This window comes from Eptatretus burgeri, chromosome 6 (genome assembly GCF_056783735.1).
Source record: "Eptatretus burgeri isolate ZD-2024b chromosome 6, Ebu_testis_v1, whole genome shotgun sequence".
Taxonomy (NCBI): Eukaryota; Metazoa; Chordata; class Myxini; order Myxiniformes; family Myxinidae; genus Eptatretus; species Eptatretus burgeri.
Genome location: NC_140966.1, coordinates 101,154,908 through 101,175,754, shown reverse-complemented (window position 1 = coordinate 101,175,754; position 20,847 = coordinate 101,154,908). Strand labels below are relative to the sequence as shown.

Here is a 20,847-nt window from a genome sequence, read left to right as displayed (position 1 = left end):
TGGTTGCAAAAGTATTGAGTCACTTCGGTCAGTACTTGGGGGAAGCACCTTTTTCACCAATGACTGCTACGAGTATTTTTGGGTCGGTCTATCAGCTTTAAACGGTGAGATGGTGAAATATTTTCCCATTCTTCACATGAAAATTTCTCGAGTTCTTCCAAGTTTGATGGGGATCGTTGATGGACTGCATTCTTGAGGTATCACCATAAATGTTCAATTGGGTTCAAGTCAGGACTTTAATTCAGTCACACAAAACCATTTGTTATCTTCTTATTCAGTCACTCCAGTGTGGTTTTAGCTTTGTGATTCTGATCATTGTCCTGCTGAAATGGGAATCTCCTGCCCAGTTGAAGATTCATGGCTGACTCAAGCAGGTTTTCATCAAGGATTCTCCTCTACTTTACACAATCCATTGTCCCTTCTATCTTGACAAGCTTGCCAGTCCCTGCTGATGGAAATCAGCCCCATAACACGATGCTGCCACCACCATGCTTGAGAGTAGGGATGATGTTGACAAGGTGATGTGTCTGTTAGGCTAGCGCCAGATGTAATGCTTTTAATTCAGACCAAAAAGTTCAATTTTTGTCTCATATGACCATAAACCTTTTCTCCACATGCCTGCAGTACCATTAAGATCCTTTTTCGCAAACTCCAATCGAGCTCTTAGTTGTGGCTTTTTCATAAATGGATTCTTTATTGTGACCTGTTCATAGAGACCAGCTTTGTGAATGGAACAGGATATTGTTGATTGATGAACACTGACTCCCCGTCTCGGAGATCGAGCCTTGCAGATGTTTCAAAGTCATCGTTGGATTTACAGTGATATCCTGAACCAGTTTCCTGTTTGCCCGGCTGTTGAGTTTGGATGGGCGACCTGATCTGGGTAGAGCCTGGATGGTACGATACGTCTTCCATTTCCTTATGATGGATTACTCGATGCTCAAAGGGATAATGAGTGACTTTGAAATCTTCTAACCCTCTCCTGAACGTTGCTTCTCCACCACTTTATGTCTGACTTCTTTGGAAAGCTCCTCGGTCTTCATGTTTTCCTTGTTGGTTGACCCAAGTGAGTTGCACCTTAAAACTCCTCGGATAAGTGGAGGAGATTAATTTTTAATACAAATCACTGAATACCTTCGGATGAAATCTATTACACTTATTTTGTAACCGTTCAAACAAATAATTTGCTCCTGAAATTATTTAGGGTTAATTAGGCAAAGGGTTTGAATAATTATGTAACTGAGAATCATCTGATTTTTCTCTGTTGATCAAAGTTTTCACATTTTATCTGAATTATTTTTTAGCTTTATCACTTTGGAGCAGTTTGTGAAGACTGTATATTAGGTTTGATTTGAACGAATCATGACATAAGCTCAGGTGGCATCAAAATGTGAAAACTTTGGAGGGGGTGAATACTTTTGCAGGCCATGGTAAGTGATGCAATGCAATATTCCATTATCATGCACGAAAATGTGACTTGTAACCAGGTAGCAAACCACAGTTTTTGGTGCTTGTTTTTTTTTTTTTTTTACAGGCTCTAACTCTCAGGAGGAATTGCAACACAAAGCACTCACACGTGCAGAGGGATACATGAGCCAACACCAGACTTGACTTTCGCACAAACAGAGCTGCTGAGTTTGGTGGAAGTATCATCACTTCCCAGAGCACTCTGAGTACCAACAACATCATCTTTATGATGACTTCTCTCCACACTCAGCAGGACAATCAAGGAAAAATTTCCTCCTCCTCGTGGATGCAGGTTTTTGGGTTATATTTCACCAGGTTGAGGCAAGGTGAAAGAGTGTGAATTGGCTGAGCATAGGGAAGAATTTAGCCTGGGAGAGGACTCATGGAGGAGCGCGTGAAGCCCTTGAGAAATGTGGCATGATTAACCTTTGTCAATGATCCTACTTCTGTTATGAAGTTGGGGTGATGAAACTTTTGAGATGACAAAGGTGGCAACATTTCTCGGGGGCATGACTATTTTCCTGATGCCTGTGCCCTTCTTGTGCAGGAATTTGAAATTTATCCATGATGCCGTTGGTCACTCACCTACTCTTTGTGAGAGGGACTGTGGGATCTTTGACTTCCAACAGCTCATGCTCGCAAATAGGGACGCCAAGCTGAACCTCCATCTGAGGACAGAACACTTTTTGATGCAACGCACTGCCTTTGAGGCACCAACCCAACAGTTTATGACCGGACCGAGAATCAAAGCCAGATCAGACAGCTCAATGATAAGATCACGACTTCTGCACCATTATATCAGACGCACTGTATATAAACTGTTTTACCATAACAGAAGTGTGTGTGTGTGTGTGTGTGTGTGTGTGTGTGTGTGTGTGTGTGTGTGTGTGTGTGTGTGTGTGTGTGTGTGTGTGTGTGTGTGTGTGTGTGTGTGTGTGTGTGTGTGTGTGTGTGTGTTGTGTGTACCAACAAGTTGCTGATGATGCCTGCTATTTCCACATGTGAGTGGGTTTCAGGAGGTGCAACAGAGACCTGCCAGGTCTCAAAATGTGTTTGTTTGTGTGTGTGTGTGTGTGTGTGTGTGTGTGTGTGTGTGTGTGTGTGTGTGTGTGTGTGTGTGTGTGTGTGTTGTGTGTACCAACAAGTTGCTGATGTTGCCTGCTATTTCCACATGTGAGTGGGTTTCAGGAGGTGCAACAGAGACCTGCCAGGTCTCAAAATGTGTTTGTTTGTGTGCGTGTGTGTGTGTGTGTGTGTGTGTGTGTGTGTGTGTGTGTGTGTGTGTGTGTGTGTGTGTGTGTGTGTGTGTGTGTGTGTGTGTGTGTGTGTGTGTGTGTGAGTGAGAGTTTGTGTGTGTCTCCATATGGGGTTTCAGAATGTGGAATGGAGTCCTCCCAGGGCAGTTTCAATGTATCCACCTTCATTTCATTAAGGGGTCACGATTCATGGACCAAGCTTTGAAGTTTTCTGTTTTCAAAGTTTTGTGCCGAGGGCTCTCTTCAGGATCGATACTGAGCCCCATGACAGCTTCCAACTGCAGTTCATTTGTAGTAATATTCCCAGTGGTGGTGTTTATTATCTCTGTGAGGTTCTTTTTCATCATTCCCTTGAGGTTCTTCATCATCACTTTTACAACTTTGGCATTCTTCAGCTTCCAAGATCTTTTCACTTCATGCTTGAGGTCTTGGTATTTGGTCATTTTCTTGATTTCTGCATAATTAGTCCAAAATCATTGGTAGTAACGCCTCAATTAGCAATGCCTTCTTCTCTTTTTTTTTTTTTCTCCGTACCTGTCTGTTTTCAGTGATTGCTTTCCTTCGTTTCCTAAAAAAATTCTGGAAGTTGAATATCAAAGTTTTTGCAGATGTGGCAGGGGATTACTTTACAAACTCTGTTGTGTTGTTGTGTGTTCAGCTGTTCTGACTTCTTTTTTTTTTTTTGGTGTTCGGTCATTAAGCGTCACATATCATTATCTTTGCTAACGCCATCTCCACCCCACACCTATCTCTTTTTTTTCTTCCTCCTCCCACCCCCCCCTTCTCTCTCACTCCATCCCCTCCTCGCTCTCCCTCCTAATAAAATGCAGCCCTCTCCTCCCACACCTCTCTCTCTCTCTCTCTCTTGCTCTCTGTCTCTCTCTGTCTCTCTCTCACTCACTCACTCACTCACTCACTCACTCACTCATCCCTCCCTCCCACAGTGAATAGCAACATTTGGTGAGGTTTTGCTCTCCCCACCTCCCCCCGAGCTCTCTCTTCTTCATCCTCTTTGCCTATCCTCTCCCCTCTCACCTTACACCTGCCTCCCCCCGCCCTCTCTCTCTGCCTCCCTCTTTCTCCTCCCCCCCCCCATTGTCGCACAATATCTCTCCCTCACCCCCGCCCCCCCCAACTCCTATCTCGTCCTCACATTTCACATACACTTCTTCTTCTCCTTGCCATAGTCTGCCTTGGAATAGCAACATCTGACAAAACATCTTGATGCCATAAAAGATTCCAAGAAACGAAAATATAAACATACTTCATTCTCGTTAGTGCTTAAAGGTTGACAAGTGGACATATGTTGTGGTTTGCTGCTTGTGGCTGAAAGCTTGGGCTACTTGTGGAGGTCTTTTTTTTTTTTTATAACCTCCGCCACTGAAGATGGATGGAGGTTATGTTTTCACCCATGTTTGTCTGTTTGTTTTTCTGTTTGCTTGTTTGTCTATCTGTTGTCTGTCTGTATCTGTGAGCAGGATATCTCAAAAAGTTATGGACAGATTCTGACAAAACTGGGTGAACAGGTTGGATGTGTGACAAGGAAGAATTGATTAGATTTTAATGAAGATCCAGATGACAATTCGAGAATGTTTTAAAATAATTTTTCACCATTGAGTGATCTGGCTAAACACAACATACAACACGATATCTCAAAAAGTTATGGACGGATTCAGACAAAATTTGGTGAACAGGTTGGATTTTGTGACAAATCAAAATTGATTAGATTTTGGTGAATATCCAGATATGGATCTGGATGAAAGAATTTAATTTTTTTTTTCACCAATAACAGAAAGGACCAAAAACGATATATAGCACGATATCTCAGAGTTATGGATGGATTATTACAAAACTTGGTGGATGGATTGGGTAATGGACAAGAACAAGCTGATTCTATTTTGGTTCAGGTCTGGATGCAGATCCAGCCTATCAGTGAGCTGCAAATTGAAAACTGTCCACTGTCCAGTCTGGTGGTGGTATGCACTCAACCGAGTCCCCATTCCCCATCTATTTTTTGTGATCACCAAAATACAAGATCTTGGCTCATAGAAGAGTAAGATGAGGCAGGGATGGCTCTATTATACTTTCGCTCTCTTGCACATGAGGTATTATTTCCCTCACATATAATGGTTTGTTAAAGTTATTACCTCCACCACTGAAGGTAAATCAGGTTATGTTTTCACCCCTTTCTGTCTGTTTGTCTGCTTATGTGCAGGATATGTCAAAAAGTTGTGGACAGGTTGGGTGTGTGACGAGGACGAACTGATTAGGTTTTGGTGAAGATCCAGATCCGGATCAGACTACCAGAATTTTTAAGTGATTCTTCATCATTGAGAGATAGGGCCAAAAACAATAAATAGCATGACATTTCAAAAAGGTATTGGGCCAGATATGTTCTCGTGGTATTGCATGGTAGAGGTGTGTGCTCTAACGAGTGCTCTTCTAGTTCTTCTGTGTGACATTGAGCCACTACTTTTGCATACAGGATGTAATTTGAATATTTGCATCATCAATGGCAGTGTTTCTTTTTCAGTCCATTCCAATCTGGCTCCTTATTTCTGCAGGAAAAAAAAGAAAAGGCAAAGTGCGTATTCTGGGACATGAAAACCAATACATGGTCAACCGATGGCTGCACTGTGCTTTCCCAAAACAGCAGTGACGTGACCTGCTCCTGCAATCACCTGACAAACTTTGCTGTGCTGATGGCGAAAACAGAGGTAAGAGATATGATCATGATTTTTGGTTCACAAAAAAAAATTCACAAAAAAAATAAGTGACCACTATATTCGTTATTGTTGTGTGTCTGTCTGTCTGTCTGTCTGTCTGTCTGTCTGTCTGTCCCGAGCATAGCTCCGTGGGTTTTGATCCGATTCTGATAAAAATTTTGGTGGGAGGTTTATATTATGATCTGGTTGTGTTTTCCTGAGAATGGGCCTGGTGCGCCCATTATGGGCGGAGCCACGCCCAAAAAACGTGTTTTTAGGGGGAAGCCGATTTCAATTTGCATCTTCTCCGAGGGGGTTTGTCGAATCTGACCGGGGTTTTGGTATTTGGTTAGTCCAATGGCACCTGCATAGCCCCACAGAGCTCGATTTTTCATTTTCGTCCTGAGGTCAAGGTCACAAGGTCACGACCTTCGAAAATTGCGAATTTTGACATAAAAATCATACGACCGCCCAAACTTTGAGAGCGAGGATGACAATATTTTTTATGCACAATCTTGAGGTCATTCCCCACCGAAAGTCTTGAAACCATTTTGCTCTATCTCCAACACCTTGCCCGTGGCGCCCCCTTCAAGTTTGTTTTTACGCTGATTTCATCAAAGTCTGGATAATCCGAGGAGTGCGAAATGCCATATAGCCTATATGACGTTATATTGTTCCTGGAATGTTCCAGAGGAAATTTTGCATAATCTCACTCATCCCTTGACCATTAAAGTTCACAAAGGTCATAATCCTTGACATTTGACCATTAAAGTTCACAAAGGTCAAATTTTCAAAGTTGTGGGAATCGAACCGGGTTTTCGACCTTCTTCGACGGACTAACTCCAATAAGCCAAAAGCACGTATCCTGTTTCCTTATTTTAATGTCCACAACATTGTTTTGTGACCTTTAAAGGTTATGCAAAGGTCAAATTTTGAAAGTTGTTGAAGGAAACCGAGTTTTCGACATTTTGCAGTTAATAACCTGTCACTCGTACCACATCATGTTGATCATGTTTACAACTTGGTCAAAAATTATTACATTGTCTCATACTTGACTTCTGAAACAATCTACATCGTCAAATACCGCTCTTGAACCATCGTCGTCTTCAGACTTGTATAAACACTACAATCGTTGAATCATCAATGAATTTATTTCTTATTTATTTATTTCCCCTCCAATATTATAGAAAGCATTTTCCAAAGAAGAATTGTTTTGGACAAGTAGACAATTGAAATATGGCATGAACAGGAGTACAAATTTAAAGGAAGCTCCTGTAAAAAGATGAGACTTTAAAAATGATTTATAAGCTCTGCTGAGGCACCGTGAATTTTTAAAAGGCAGATAGTATCAAAGTCTTCCAGCATAATTTATAGTCTTATAGCATAACTAAAGAATGCCTGATCACTGAAGGTCTTCAGATTTGTGTTAGGGACATCCAGGAAATACTTGACCGTAACTGCCTTATCGAGGTTTTAGTGAAAGATTAACTTTTAGGATAGATCATAAATGAATAGTAACTAACTTCAAGCTTTAATGTCAGGTATTTGATCAGGTGAGTGAGTTTTGTTTTTCACATACAAGTATCTCATCTCATTGATGAGCTGAGCAACAAATGGCAGGCAGTGAGGATACGAACTAACAGAGTATTGGACAAAGGGTATAAGGACAGAAGGAATGACATAAAAACATCCTTTGGAGAAAAATATAATCATCTTGTGGAGAGCAAATTGCGGATGTGCATGGATGATAACATGGGGGCATTGATGGGCACTGCATTTGAAAGACTGAGGATGGGCTCCAATGGACACAGGGAGACTATTCTATAGGGTGGCGTGAAAGTTGCTTTACCCCTCCCCTGTAAAGCGTTGGTTTGTAAACTCTTTTCATTTGCAGGTTTTATTGTACAGTACTTAAAATACTCAATCAATCATTGTATCGACATAATTGAGTAGTCTTTATAACATCCAACACATCTGTTCTTTCAGTTGTCAGAAGTGCACATCTGGCGACTTGGCATTGTGTCTTGGGTTGGTCTGCTGGTTTCGCTGGCATGTCTGCTTCCTGCAGGATTCACCTTTGCCTTCTGCCGCGCCCTTAAGAGTCCCAGAAATACTGTACACATGAACCTTTGTCTCTGCCTATTTGTGGCTGAACTATGTTTCCTTCTCGGAATTCAGAGACGGGAAAATAAGGTGAGAGGATTGGGATGGACTTTTTAAAGTCACCCTAGATATGCAATCAAACTTACAGGACGAGGTATATCTGATGAAAATATTCTAATAAACATGTTTGCCTGATAAAACTATTCTCCAGATAATCATCAACGATGCCTTTACAGCACCAGATTACATCTTGACTTGACTTTATATCTTTATATCCACCACCAATCCAACAAAGAAACAATGAAGTAGTGCCTCTCACTCACCACCTCTTGCCCACCACCTCTCACACACCACCTCTCACACACCACCTCTCACACACCACCTCTCACCCACCACTAGCTAGACTAAGCTATGAGGAGTGGCTGAAGGTATGACTTTATTCATTAGAAATGAGGTGATAAAAAGGGGATCTGATGGAGATGTTTAAGATTATGAAGGGTAAAAGACAGATGTGCAGAATTTTTTTGCAGCAAATGGTCAGTGACAGGACCAGGGACAAACAACATTCGAGTTTAGAAGTGGAGAGCTACGATGCCAATAAAGCAGCGGTCTTTCACTCAGGGTAGTTATTGCATGGAAAGATCATAGCAGCAGAATCGGACCAGTTTAAACTATATTTACTTCAATATAATCACTGTGGATAGAGGGATACATGGATATTGGCAGGACAAATAGGTAGCTTCGTGAGAGATTGGTGGTTGTATGCATGTACAGATTGTGTAAATGTTTGGGTTATTTTCACTTTGTGGTGCAATGTTGGTAGATAATAATTGAAATTTCTGTGAAAGTCAATTTAATATCACAGTTATATTTAAGTATCGAAAATCAATTCGGAAATTGAAAGTTTTATTTTTGAAATCCATAATTATGTCATCGTGAGCTCGTAATATCCACTTACCATTAAGAAATTACAATATGCAGGAAACAGTTTGTGTATTTTTGTGCAGTAAAATTAATAAATTATTGAAGTAATCAACACCTGTTTCATGAATGTGAATTACACAAAACCACAATAAAATATATAATTTAATGAATATGTGAAATTCGTTTTCATCAGTTCGTTCCCTTGCTTGAAAGTCTACGAACGGGTTCAGAATGGTGCCAAGGAAGGAACTTTCAACAGAACAGTGTGTGAAGATCCAAACTCTGCAAGAAGAATGGCACACGATGAAGAAAATTGCAGAAAAGCTGGAAGATCTCCGACAATAATGTGAGGTACACTCTGAAAGAAACTGGCTTGGTGCAAGACAAGAAAGTACCAGGAAGACTCAGAAGAACCTCCCCAAGGCAAGACAAGCAGTTGCTCAGCTTATGTGATAGAATAAAGTCAAGTCAGCAGGCGACAAATTAAATGAGAGCAGGCCTGAACATTAACATCTCACTATGTGCAGAAGGCTGATTGCAGCAGGTCTCCATGACAGAGGTGCAGCAAAGAAACCACTGCTGAGACCACAGAATAAGACGAAAAGACTGAAATTTGCAAGGAAACACCAGGATTTGGTGACTTGATGATGAAATCGCATACTCTGGTCTGATAATTCGAAGTTTGAACTTTTTGGATCAAAGAGACACCAGTTCGTTTTCTGAATACTTGGAGAATGTTATGGCATTCATTGTTTGTAGCCAACTGTTAAACATTGGGGATGCTCTGTAACAGCTTTTGGTGTCGGAACACTTGTTAAAATCAGAGATGCAAACAAAAGAGAAGAACAAGCAGATACTGCAGCATCATGCAGTTCCTAACAAAAATTGTTTAATCGGCATAGGATTCATTTTCCAACAAGATAGTGATCCAAAACACACTTACATAAAGTAAAACAGTATTTCAAAAACAAGTTTATAGCTGGTACGCTCAATGTGTTAGAATGGCCACACAAGAATGAGTCCCATTGAGGCCATATGGGATTACCTGGAAACGGAGACGACCAAGAGGAACCCAATTCAATTCAAAGAATTGTGGGGTGTACTACAGGATATTTTGCACAATATTCCTGCAAGAGTGTTTCAATTGTATCCAGGAAGCATGGGTAAAAGAGTGATGGCACTCAAAAAAACAAAGGGTAGACACACACACAGTATTGCATGATATGATAAAATGATACTGTTCTTGTTATTTATTTACTTAAGCTTTTTTGTTTTACTTAACAATCAATCACAGAAAAAAAAACGAGCAAGAATGATGAAAAAGGCACAGGGCGTATAACCCAGGCTACGGCGGGACTCAAACATGCATCCAGTTTGGTGAATCAGAGCCCCAAAGTAGGTAGAATGATAGATATGGCTGTCCAGGTGCTGCAGGAACAATGTGATTGAAGAAAATTCCTTGCGATGGGGCGAATAGTCCAATAGCAAGTCCACATCTCAATCGGGAGTCTTCCTTCTATCATCGCAGCTGTGGCTGGTGCATGAGAGAACTTAGACCTATCACCTTCCTGTGCAGTAAGCCAGTACCCAACCATATATGGACAAATCATATACGTCCAAGCAGTCAGCAGTGTGGGAGGAGTCAATCATCTCCCTCACCTCAAGCATCACGGGATGCACCATCTCTCACTTTCCCTCTTACTTCATTATTTGCCCAGTTAATGGAGAGGGGTGAGGGGGAGGACACATTGAGACAGGATGCCTTACCTCTAATTATAATCTCATTGGGACATTGCCACCCCACACAGCGGGAGTGAGGCCACTTTACCCGAAGCACACGTACTTGATACATCTTCAAAATGTCCGAGGAATCTATGTAAAGAAAAACTGTACTTAAGGCCTTATCTAACTACTTCCCTTTACCCCAAAACTTAGTAGATGGAATTTCTGTACAGGGTGTTGATACGGTGTCGTTATAATAGTCTAAATGGCTTCCCCCTGCATTAACAATCTTTGTACTATATCCTTGTAAGGTGGTGGGTGAGTGACGCTGCTTCATTGTTTTTCTCTTATTATCAAGATAATTTACGGTACAATACTAGTGACTGCCGTCACATTATTCTTTGAGGAAATTTATATAAAGCAATACTGAAAGTTGTTTTTGACAGGATTATGACCTTGACACATCACTGTACTGAGTTAACCCTAATAACAGTACTTTAGCAGACAATATATCACAAAACTTGGACTATTGGTACTTTTTCACTTCAAATCGTTGGAATAAGATTGAGAAAAGTACATAAATGTGAGTAAATTTCCATGACTTGATTACAATGCGAGTAAAAACTAAATTGCAATTTGGGTATAGCCTGTTTCATGCGATGCCTTAACGCATGTTTTGTGTGAGCGTAGATCTTGTGCGCAGTGATAGCTGGTGTGCTACACTACACCTTCCTGGCTGCGTTCTCCTGGATGCTTCTTGAGGGCATTTGCCTTTATGCCATGGTTGTGCGGGTATTTCCGGGAATGAACTTGCGCACACGTTCTCTTCTGCTTGCGGGTTATGGTCTGCCGGCCATTGTGATCACCTTGTCGGCTTCAGTTTACCCAAATGGCTATGGTGGCAAGATTGTAAATGGCCAAATCTTGTGAGTACAATCCAGGTGTTCAATAATTTCCAAAATAGGACCTCGTTTTAATACACCAGGTCCAAAAACCCACTCATCAACAGTAATTTTAATTTTTAAGGTTGTTGGACAAATTTACCATTATCCATTATTATCATACATGTCAATAAAAAAAATGAAAAACAAATGAAAGACATCAAAGGTAATTTGCTTCAAGACCATGCAGAAATGTATATGATGTTAAGGTTATGGATTAAGGTGGGACAAGATTCCCCTGTCGGAAAAGGTTGGACATGAACAACTCACAGATGGCCATGATCCTGAATTTCTGACTCGAGAGCTCTCTTGGTGATGGTGGAGTGGGCAATTTGAAATGAAAAAAAAATGTTCACTATACCTTGGGGGGGATCCACTCCAGTCAGGAAGGCAGAAATGTGTTCGTGTATTCATTTATTTTCCAAAGGAGGGGAAGGGGGGTGGAGGGGGTTGGCATTGCCATAAACAAGTTCGAATTGCGAACATACCCCGTGGGAGTTCATTCGTACAACTCGCAGGTGAGCGATAGCACGGACGACAGATAGTTTTTGAAATTTGGTAAGATTTTCATCGCATCAGAAAAAGAAACTCGAACACCTTATAAGAGTGAGGCTCATTTCACATCATCATTTGCGACTTAATTTTGTGTTGGGCATTGCCCAGCGCATTTAATTATTTTATTTTTTTAAATAACAATTTAAAGAAAATGACCCAAAAGGAAAGTTTCTTGGCCTAAAGGGCCGCAATCGCACTTTGGGCTCAGTTATTTCCTGCGTATATGTGTCTAGTATATGACTGTCTATTTTCATCGAATTCTGTTCACGAATAATGGAGAAATCGACGTTCAAATGAATTGTTCACAAGAAAAGAAAGAACGCGAGCGGCGCTTAGACCCCGTGGGGTGGAAGACCCCACGGGGTGAAAACTTCCAAAAGCTTCAAGCTGAATTAAACTGTGACATATTTAGTGATTGTGATTCTGTGTCTTTCACAGATTTGTAGTGCACTTCCAGGTTAGTTTCTGTTTGATTAGTTGAAGAAAGATAAAATTTATGCTTGCAGTCCGACTGTGCACTGGAGTGCAATACAACACTGTTGAGAAAAGTTTGATTCAAACATAATGCATAAACTAATTAAATCAATCCCAAATGGAGTCAAAGCAGTTCTCAAGGTCAAGGGGGGTCACACTGATTATTATTGATTCTACCTAAAGATATATTTGAGTTTCTTCTTGCCATTATAATAAGTATTGTTATATCCTTAAGAGTTCATGAAAAACCCTTGAAAATGATTTTGCTTTCATATTACAATGATTACCTCCGCCACCCAAGGTGGAAGGTGGTTATGTTTTCACCCCTTTCTGTCTGTTTGATAATTGCAGGAATCCTTCGGATTTCGGCAATTATGTTGGTCGTTTGTGTGTTTCATTCTGTGTGTCTGTCTGTTTGTTTGTGTGTTTCTTTGTGTGTTTGTTTACCCTGTAGCAGCTACACCATTTCAGCGATCATGACCAAACTGGGTACAGACGTCGGCCATGGTCCAACTTAGACACTTGTCGTTTTTGGTGAATCTCGGTCAAAGGTCAAGGTCAAGGTCACCGAAAAACCGAAATTCTTATTTTCACAATAACGTCCACTAAAATGGTCGTATCGACTTCAAACCAAATCCAAAATGTGCATCTTCCAATACTGCATCCAACCCTATGTCTCATTGGTGTGTCACACCAACACCCTTCTTAGCGGTCGGGGGTCTAATTTCAGGGGGGGTCGGGTCAAAACTTTCAAATTGCGATAAAAACGCCATTTCAAGTCCGATTGACTTCCAAGTTATGATCATGACCAAACTAAAGTGCTACAACTCATTAAACAGTAGCACTATCGACTTGTAAGAACCAGATTGATTTCCAGTTTTTTGTTTTTTAAGAGATCATGGAGAAATGACAAAGTTATTCCGGCAATTCCTTGCTCAACGAGCAATTTCATTTGTTTGTTTGTGTGCAGGATATCTCAAAAAGTTGTGGATGGATTCAGATGAAATTTTGTGCACATGTTGGGTGTGGTACAAGGAAGAATTGGTTAAATTTTGTTGAAGATTCCGGATCCGTATTCGGCTACTCAAATTTTAAAAGTGATTCTTCACCATTGAGAGATAGGGACAAAAATTATATACAGCACGATTTCTCAAAAAGTTGTGGACGGATTCGGATGAAACTTGGTGGACACGTTGGGTGTGTGAAAAGGTCAAACTGATTCGATTTTGGTGAAGACCCAGATGCGGATCCAGAGAAAATAATTATTTAAATTTTAAAGTGCTTCTTCGCCATTGAGAGATAGGGCCAAAAACGACATATTGCATGATATTTCATTCAAAAATGTATTGGGCTCGATATGTTCTTGTGGATCAGGCATTGCGTGGCGGAGGTATGCACTCAACCGAGTGCCCTTTTAGTTTATTCTCTTCTCTTGTCTCAATTAATATATTTCTTCCTGGACTTGTACTTTTGCAGTCCAGTGTATATATAAAGGTAGTTGACAAATAAATGGAAACACCAATGTAAAGTCACTTAGGATCTTGGGCTTCCATATGTGGCCAGTACGACCGACTTGCATGTAGTGTGACATAGAGTCCACCAGCATTTGGAATTCTGCAGGAGGGATGTGGCATCATTCTTCTGAAAGAAAGTCAAGCAACTCTCACCTATTTGATGGAGGTGGGCATCAGTGTCATGCTCATCAAACCATTACGTAACAACATGTGCTCTGTGGATAGGCATTGTCATCCTGGAAGACACTCCTCCTGGCAGGAAAGAAATGCTGCAACATGCGGTGAAGATGATCACTCAGTACCAATAATTAGTGATTGGCTTTGTCCTTCCCTTCTAAGGGAATGACTGCACCCAAACCATGCCAGGCAAATGCACCCCAGAACAATACAGAACCAACAAAACCCTTCACTGTTGGAACCAAGCACTCAGGGTTGTAGAGTTCTTTATGTTGTTTTGCCATACATGTACTCGTCCATTTGCTGAGAACATGGTGAAGGATGATTCATCTGTCCATATCATATTTCTCCACCCCAGGTAAAAATAAAATTCCTTTCCTGGAGTAATTCTCGGCAGACTACTATAGTATATGAGAGTACAATTCTCATATGCTGGAGTTCTAAGTGTAGCATTTTTTCCTGGGACTGCTCAGTCGTCCATTATCTGTGTTCTTTGCACCACTGGATTCGCAAACGTGCATTGCCATGTGTGATGAGTGGTTTGTGCACTGCAACTTGACAAAGGTATCCTGCTCTGTGGAGTTCCTGTGGACCGTTTCTCATGAAACTGGCTGCTCACGCCCCAGGTTGAAATTTACAGTCAATAGATCTGCAGTTGCTCGCCAGCTTTGCCTTGCACTTCAAATTAATGTATGGATATCACAAGCTTCTGCACACTGTTGCCCTTTGCTGATGATGTCCTAGCATGAGGCCCAAGTGCTCCACCTTCTGTTGTGCAGTGCATCACATGGCAGCAGGGATGTCCGCTCCATCATCTGAGAGGTCCCAAAGGAGCAAAGGAGCAACTGGTTGGTTTTGTTCTCCCATGTGAAGCAGTTGATGAGAAGATATGAAAAGTTTGGGTCAAGTGAAAAGATATACTGAATATTTTGACGCTAGTTATGAAAAGGCGTAATTTTTTCATGCTTCATTGCGGTCCATTATTTTAGAGCTTGGTGTGCCCCCATCTTCGGAGTGTAAAGTTCTCCAGCAGTTCAAGAGAAAGTAGAAATAATCCACCTCACGAATTGAGGAACTCTGGTTCAGATAACACTGCCACCATGCCAACAGGTAGTGGGAACATCTGAAATCACCAACGAGGTTTGGTAGCACAACCCAAGTTTATTCAAGGAGCAGCACATACACGACCGAGTCGGTCAGGAACACGGAAACCAGAAGCACAACGCCAACAGCGACATCTAGCTGCAATCAACCTAAATAACATACATAATGGCATGGAGAACGAGAACCCGAGCTTTGGTGACTCAATTTTTGCCAAGTTCTGCCCATATGGGAACAAGTTCCATGGGATCCAGGACCACGCCAAACATGACTTTGATGGGAGAGAACCGAGCCAAGGATGGTGGCTTTGAATGGGAATAGGCCCAGAGTTGCACTGATCAATGTGCATTTGGGATGTGGCCTGGCGCACTGGTCTGGCCTTGCGGCCTGTGTTTTGCCAACTCTATCCCGTTGAGGAAGGATGAGACCGAGGCTGGATGAAACTGAGACATAAGAGACCAAGACGGGGCATATAAGGCGTACCCAGGAGGCCACATGGGATGTTGCACGGATCTACATCGTCGCCACTTCGGGGACGGCGGGGGGGGGGGGGGGATGAAACGGAGCACAGATATGGAGACAGCTTGGTCATTGAGTCAAGTTTCCTTGCTTTGGTGAAGATGGATGCTTCAGGACCAGGGAAGGCTCCATTCAGTCTTAGAGACTGACGAGTGAAGATGATGACTGGTGTTGGCAGCCAGCGTGTAAACACGCACATACACACATACAAGAATCGTGATTTATCCATACACGATTGTAATTGTACACTTAATATTCGTGACACATTCTACAAAATATTTACGCAATACTTACACATATCGCACGCACGCACGCACACACACACACACACACACACACACACACACGCACACAGACACACACACAGGTAGATACTTTGAGACCTGGGAGGGCTTCGTTCCACCTTCGAAAACCTGTATAAATTGAAAAAAGTTAAAGTTGTCAAATCTGCCTTAACTAAATTGGACCACATTAGCTTATCTATATTAGGTCAGCTTAACATAATTAATGCTTTTCTTGCATTCATTTTAATGGTCATTAACTGTATTTGATGTATCGGTCATCCATTTGTAAAAGGAGAACACAACAATTCATCTCAGATTTTAAAAAGTAAATTGTAATGCTTTTTATGATTTGAGCTTGATTACTTCATCTTTCTACAGCTGCTGGCTGGATGATAAGCTCAGATGGGGATTCCTTGCACCAGCTGCAATTATCCTGTTGGTAAGGAAATGACCATCCATTATGAAATTATTATTGGGTTTCTGCTGTTGTCACAATGTAGACATATTGGAGCCAAAAATCCCTCATTTTATAACCTTGACCCTTGAAACCTCCAACATTTGCTCAACATTTATTCCAACAGATTATTTGCACTGCAAGAATGTTTGATAAATTTTGCCATGAACTTTGAAAACATTATCCTCAACAGCAGTTTCTGACCTCGAAATATATATATATATATATATATATATATATATATATATATATATATATATATATATATATATATATATATATATATATATATATATATATATATTGTTGCGGTCTTCGCGCCCGCCGGCGTGCTGACGGCCACGTAACTCGAATCGCAGCACGTCGCCCACCGGACGGACAATCCAGTCGTGACCCTCTCGGACTAACGCCGGGAACCAGTCACGGGTGGACCTTTCGGTCTCACCGCGATCGAGCCAATCAGCCCCCGCGTGGGATAGGGTTGCTCGCCAAATTCGAACTACCTAAGTACCCACGCGGAGGGTAGACCGGGCGATCGCACCTCGCCGCAGGTCGACTTCGGACACGGGCCACTTAAGCGACCCGTTCCGTACTATCAGAATAACCGAGCGGTGTTATCGTCGACCTCGACGGTTCGATTAATTATCGGGCGTATTCAGCCCACTACCAACCCTTTACGTGAAGCAAGATGGGGATTCAATGGAGGAAAAGACGAAGCGAAGCGGGAAACAGTTCAACAATAAAGCACATTTATTCGCGGCACACGGGAAGCACACAAATACAATTCCACCAAATGCACACAAAAAAAAAGAAAACACAATTCCATTTACACAAAAAGCAAACATAAAAGTGAAAACACAGTGCAGAGCTAATACCGACTACCGAGCACACGGCAACACTTATACAATTCTACTTCACAGACGGCGCCGACAACACATACCCAAAACCAAGGAAAAGAAATACCTCAAGAATGAGGCGGGCCTGAGGCCGAGACCGGGTCGGGCCTACCCGTCTGGTGATGAGACGCGGAGCGGCGATGGCCCCGCAACCCGCGGGCCTCGCGGACAGTGCCTGGCAGGGGGTGGGAACGGGGCCCCCTTGGTCGCACTATCTCAGCGCGGGGGGAAACAGGAGGGGGTTGCTGATGCTCGGGGTATAGAGGATCTTTATTATCCCTGGTGTGCGTCTCCACCTCGGCCAGGTCGCGCTGCCGGCCTCCCTCGGGCGTGCAGCTCCTGGCACCGACGCGAGCACCCCCTCATCCGACTCTCTTCAGCTTCTCCAGCCACTGCAGGCTTCGGGCTCCAGACTTCCACACTCTTCTCTCTCTTCTCCAACTCCTTCTCGTTCTCGTTCTCCTTCTCGTTCTCGTTCTCCTTCGTTCCGACTCCTTCTCGTTCTCGTTTGCGACTCTCTTCTGACTGACGAACACCGTCCTTTTATCCCCCCGTAACTTCGCCTTTGACCCCCTCCCTTTGACCTTTCACCTCGCTCCCCATTGGCCCGAGAAAAAGTGGGCGTGAAGGCTTTTTGATCCACAAATTTGCATATATCGATCGTTCTGGAGGCGGGGCCAAATCGCCCCTCGCTCACCGATTGGACGGCAAAAAGTGGGCGTGTGTCGTTTTTGATCCGTTTTTGAAGCACAAAATCCGTGATTTTGTACACGCTGTTCGACGCGCGTTCTGCATGAGTCCAACACCGGTACCCACAGCGGGGCAAGAACGGTGGCGATGCTACGGTTGCGAGGTGTGACGGGAAGGTCGTGGCGGTTGTGGTGAAGCGGCGTTGTGGTTGGTGGTGGTAACAATGGCGGTTGGTCCAAAATAAAGATAGTAAAAGAAAAACGGCTATCCTGAAGAGTCGCAGCTCGCATAAATGACATGTATTCCCACTAGACAACGGGTTTGGGCCTAACTACACATATACTTGCCGAGATACCTCACCTAAGGGACCTGAATGGTGGTTTGCGAATTTGGTAACCACAACACTACCCCCTCCCCTTTTTACAGACTCGTCCCGAGTCGTCAAATTTTCGTGTGCCATCATGTGTAGTTTTCCCCTAGTACATTTTACCTACGGATCCCTGAGTGCGACATTCATGGTATTCGTGTCCCCAAAATAAATAACCTGAGGGCTGCGTAACTACCTAAACAAACTCACTCACACGGACGACTTAAATAAAATTGCCGGCGCTAAGACATACATGCCGGGGGCGCACTCATATGTACAGTACATCTTAACCTTAACTTACAAATTTTACACTAAACCATGGCCCAGGATCATTGAACTCTGCAAAGAAAAGCAGTTAGCAGGGAGCCAGGCTGCCCACATGCAGTCTCTGACTCAAACAATGCAGGTGACAGGGAACGTGGCTGGCTGCTCACACGCAGTCCAAGGCCTTCCCTTTTGAACTGAACTCAGTGAACCACAACGGTGCTTGGGCTGCACAACGCAGTCTCCGTGCCAGCTCAAGTGGCACACGCAATGAGCACAACGAATGGATGCATGAACACAAACACGGTGCACGGGCCGCCACTGCAGGCCCGTGTTGTAGCTGCCAACAGGGCAGTTCTTGCAGCTTGCAAACTGTTGCTTTCAGATCCTGGCGCACATGGAAACGAACAGGGGGGGGGGGCAAAGCAAAAATTGAACGGGGGCTGGTGAACAGGGGCAGTGGGCATGGCATGGCAAAGGCAGCAGGCAAACACAGCCCGCAGAAGAAGGCCGCTGCAGGCAAACACAGCCGGCAGATGAACTGGCCGGCACAGGCCTTGAAGAAAAACAGCCAGCAGATGAACTGGCCGGCACAGGCCTTGAAGCAAACACGGCCAGCCGATGGCACAGGCCTTGCAGCAAAACAACAGCTGCCGATGAAGTTGGCCGGCTCTTGCCGTTCAGTGGAGGTTGGTGGAGGGAGTGCGGTGGTGCTGGCCACTTGGAAGGCGGGCTCGGACCTACCTACCTGTCTCCCTCCCAACCTATCGCCTTTGCCTGTCACTGTACATACCCACTCCCTTAATTTGTCAAACCCCAATTTAGCCCCAACTTATTTTTTTGTTGTTTTTATTTTTACTTCCCCTCTATAAATCGTCCCCTAACCCCCTTTATCGTCTTTGTTCGGCTAACCTATCCTGTCACCTAGCCTACTCCCAACCCCTACGTTCCCTTCCCGGAGGGGAATAAGGGAGAGCTAACGTCCTGTGTCGAGGCCCAACTCAAGCCTCAGAATGGCCTCCCCAGAGTTCGGCGATCTAACCCAAAGTGGGTCCAGCGGCCCACAACGAGAGCGAGGGGATGGATGGTGCGGAGGGGTACATCTCCTAATCTACCATAACCATTTAACTGTTAAACTACCCCGGGGCTTTCAACAAGCGCCTCTCGCTTAAACTATTGGTTCTAACAACCCAGATTCCCGTCGCCTGTGTTGGTGTCCTCACAATTTCGGGCCTCGCCCCCCAATTTTCGCTCCGTGCCCTCACACGGTCTCCTGGCTGGGACACGTGGCTCCCTTTGGCAGGCACGACCCTCTGCCGAATCTCCCGCTATGGCACCCCCGGGCACTACACTGCCTCCGAGCCTACCAGCTACCTAACACCGGGGAGTGCCCCCCATGGCACCTCCCCTGAAACGCACACGTGGCAGGCCGGCCTCCCGGGTCCCTTTCCGAGGGTCACCCGTGCCCACTACACTGCCCACGCGGCTAATGGCGCCCCGGGCCCCCGCACCAAGCAGGCGCACCCGTGCCCACTACTCTATCCCGGCCCCCCATGGGCCCTTGGCCTACCGCGGCCGACTAGCCTGGTGCCCGGGGTACCCACTCAGCGATACTCACCTTTCGCAGCCACGCTCCCAAGCCTGTCAACAGGGCTCCTGCACCCCTCCAAATGGGTCTCGAGCCTACTTTCCCACCAACAACAAAACGACCTCCATTTTTCAATTTGACTAACCCAGCAAACTCACTCTACACTGACCCCGGGGTCCCTTGAGCGGGAGTCACTCCTCCCCCCAATCACTCATCGCACCATGCATTCCCCATTCACTCCACTCACACAGACCCGCTGGCCTCACTCACTCGCCAAGTACTCACCTCACAACTCACCAACTCTTCAACACACACACCGCTGAACTCTGCCATCCTCCTAACTTCATCCCCTAACTAACTCGTGCTCCCACGTCGTCCCTTATACTAAAGCACGTTCCATTTAACACTACGTAGCTAAACTACGTCCCCACTACACATCCAAAGTCTGTCCATGTCTCCAAATAAATCATTTTATTTCCCAACCTAAATCTGGCTACAATCCCTCTAACTAGTCCATTCCACGGACTCCATGAGGACTTACCCCTGCCCCATGAAGTCGGTCTAACTAAGCTAACCCTTCCCCCTAACTAGTTTCCATCCTGTGCCCAGGGTAAGGGGGTCTTTCACCCCTTGCCCAGGAATCCTGTACACCCGAAAGTGAGGCTTGCTTTTCCTTTTTTTTTCCATGCGCAGCACCTGCGCGGCAACTCGCGCACCTTGCACCTGCCCGTGACGTCATGCAGCTGCACGTGTTCCTCGTCCCTCCTTGGACGGGACCATCCGGCAGAGATACCCCTCCTGCCGGATTCCAACCCCACGTGCAGCCATGACGTCACCGTGCGCATA

General features: G+C 44.1%; 1 protein-coding gene across 1 annotated transcript in view; it reads left to right on the top strand.

Annotated features, from left to right (window-relative positions):
- The window catches only part of LOC147025464 (adhesion G protein-coupled receptor L3-like), a 62,712-nt gene that overhangs the window by 20,573 nt on the left and 21,292 nt on the right, over nt 1-20,847 (top strand). Inside the window, exons 3-6 of the mRNA XM_085886469.1 lie at nt 5,288-5,440; nt 7,415-7,621; nt 10,868-11,103; nt 16,121-16,181. Of these exons, the coding sequence (XP_085742595.1) occupies nt 5,288-5,440; nt 7,415-7,621; nt 10,868-11,103; nt 16,121-16,181 (657 nt within the window). The remainder of the gene's footprint in view (nt 1-5,287; nt 5,441-7,414; nt 7,622-10,867; nt 11,104-16,120; nt 16,182-20,847) is intronic.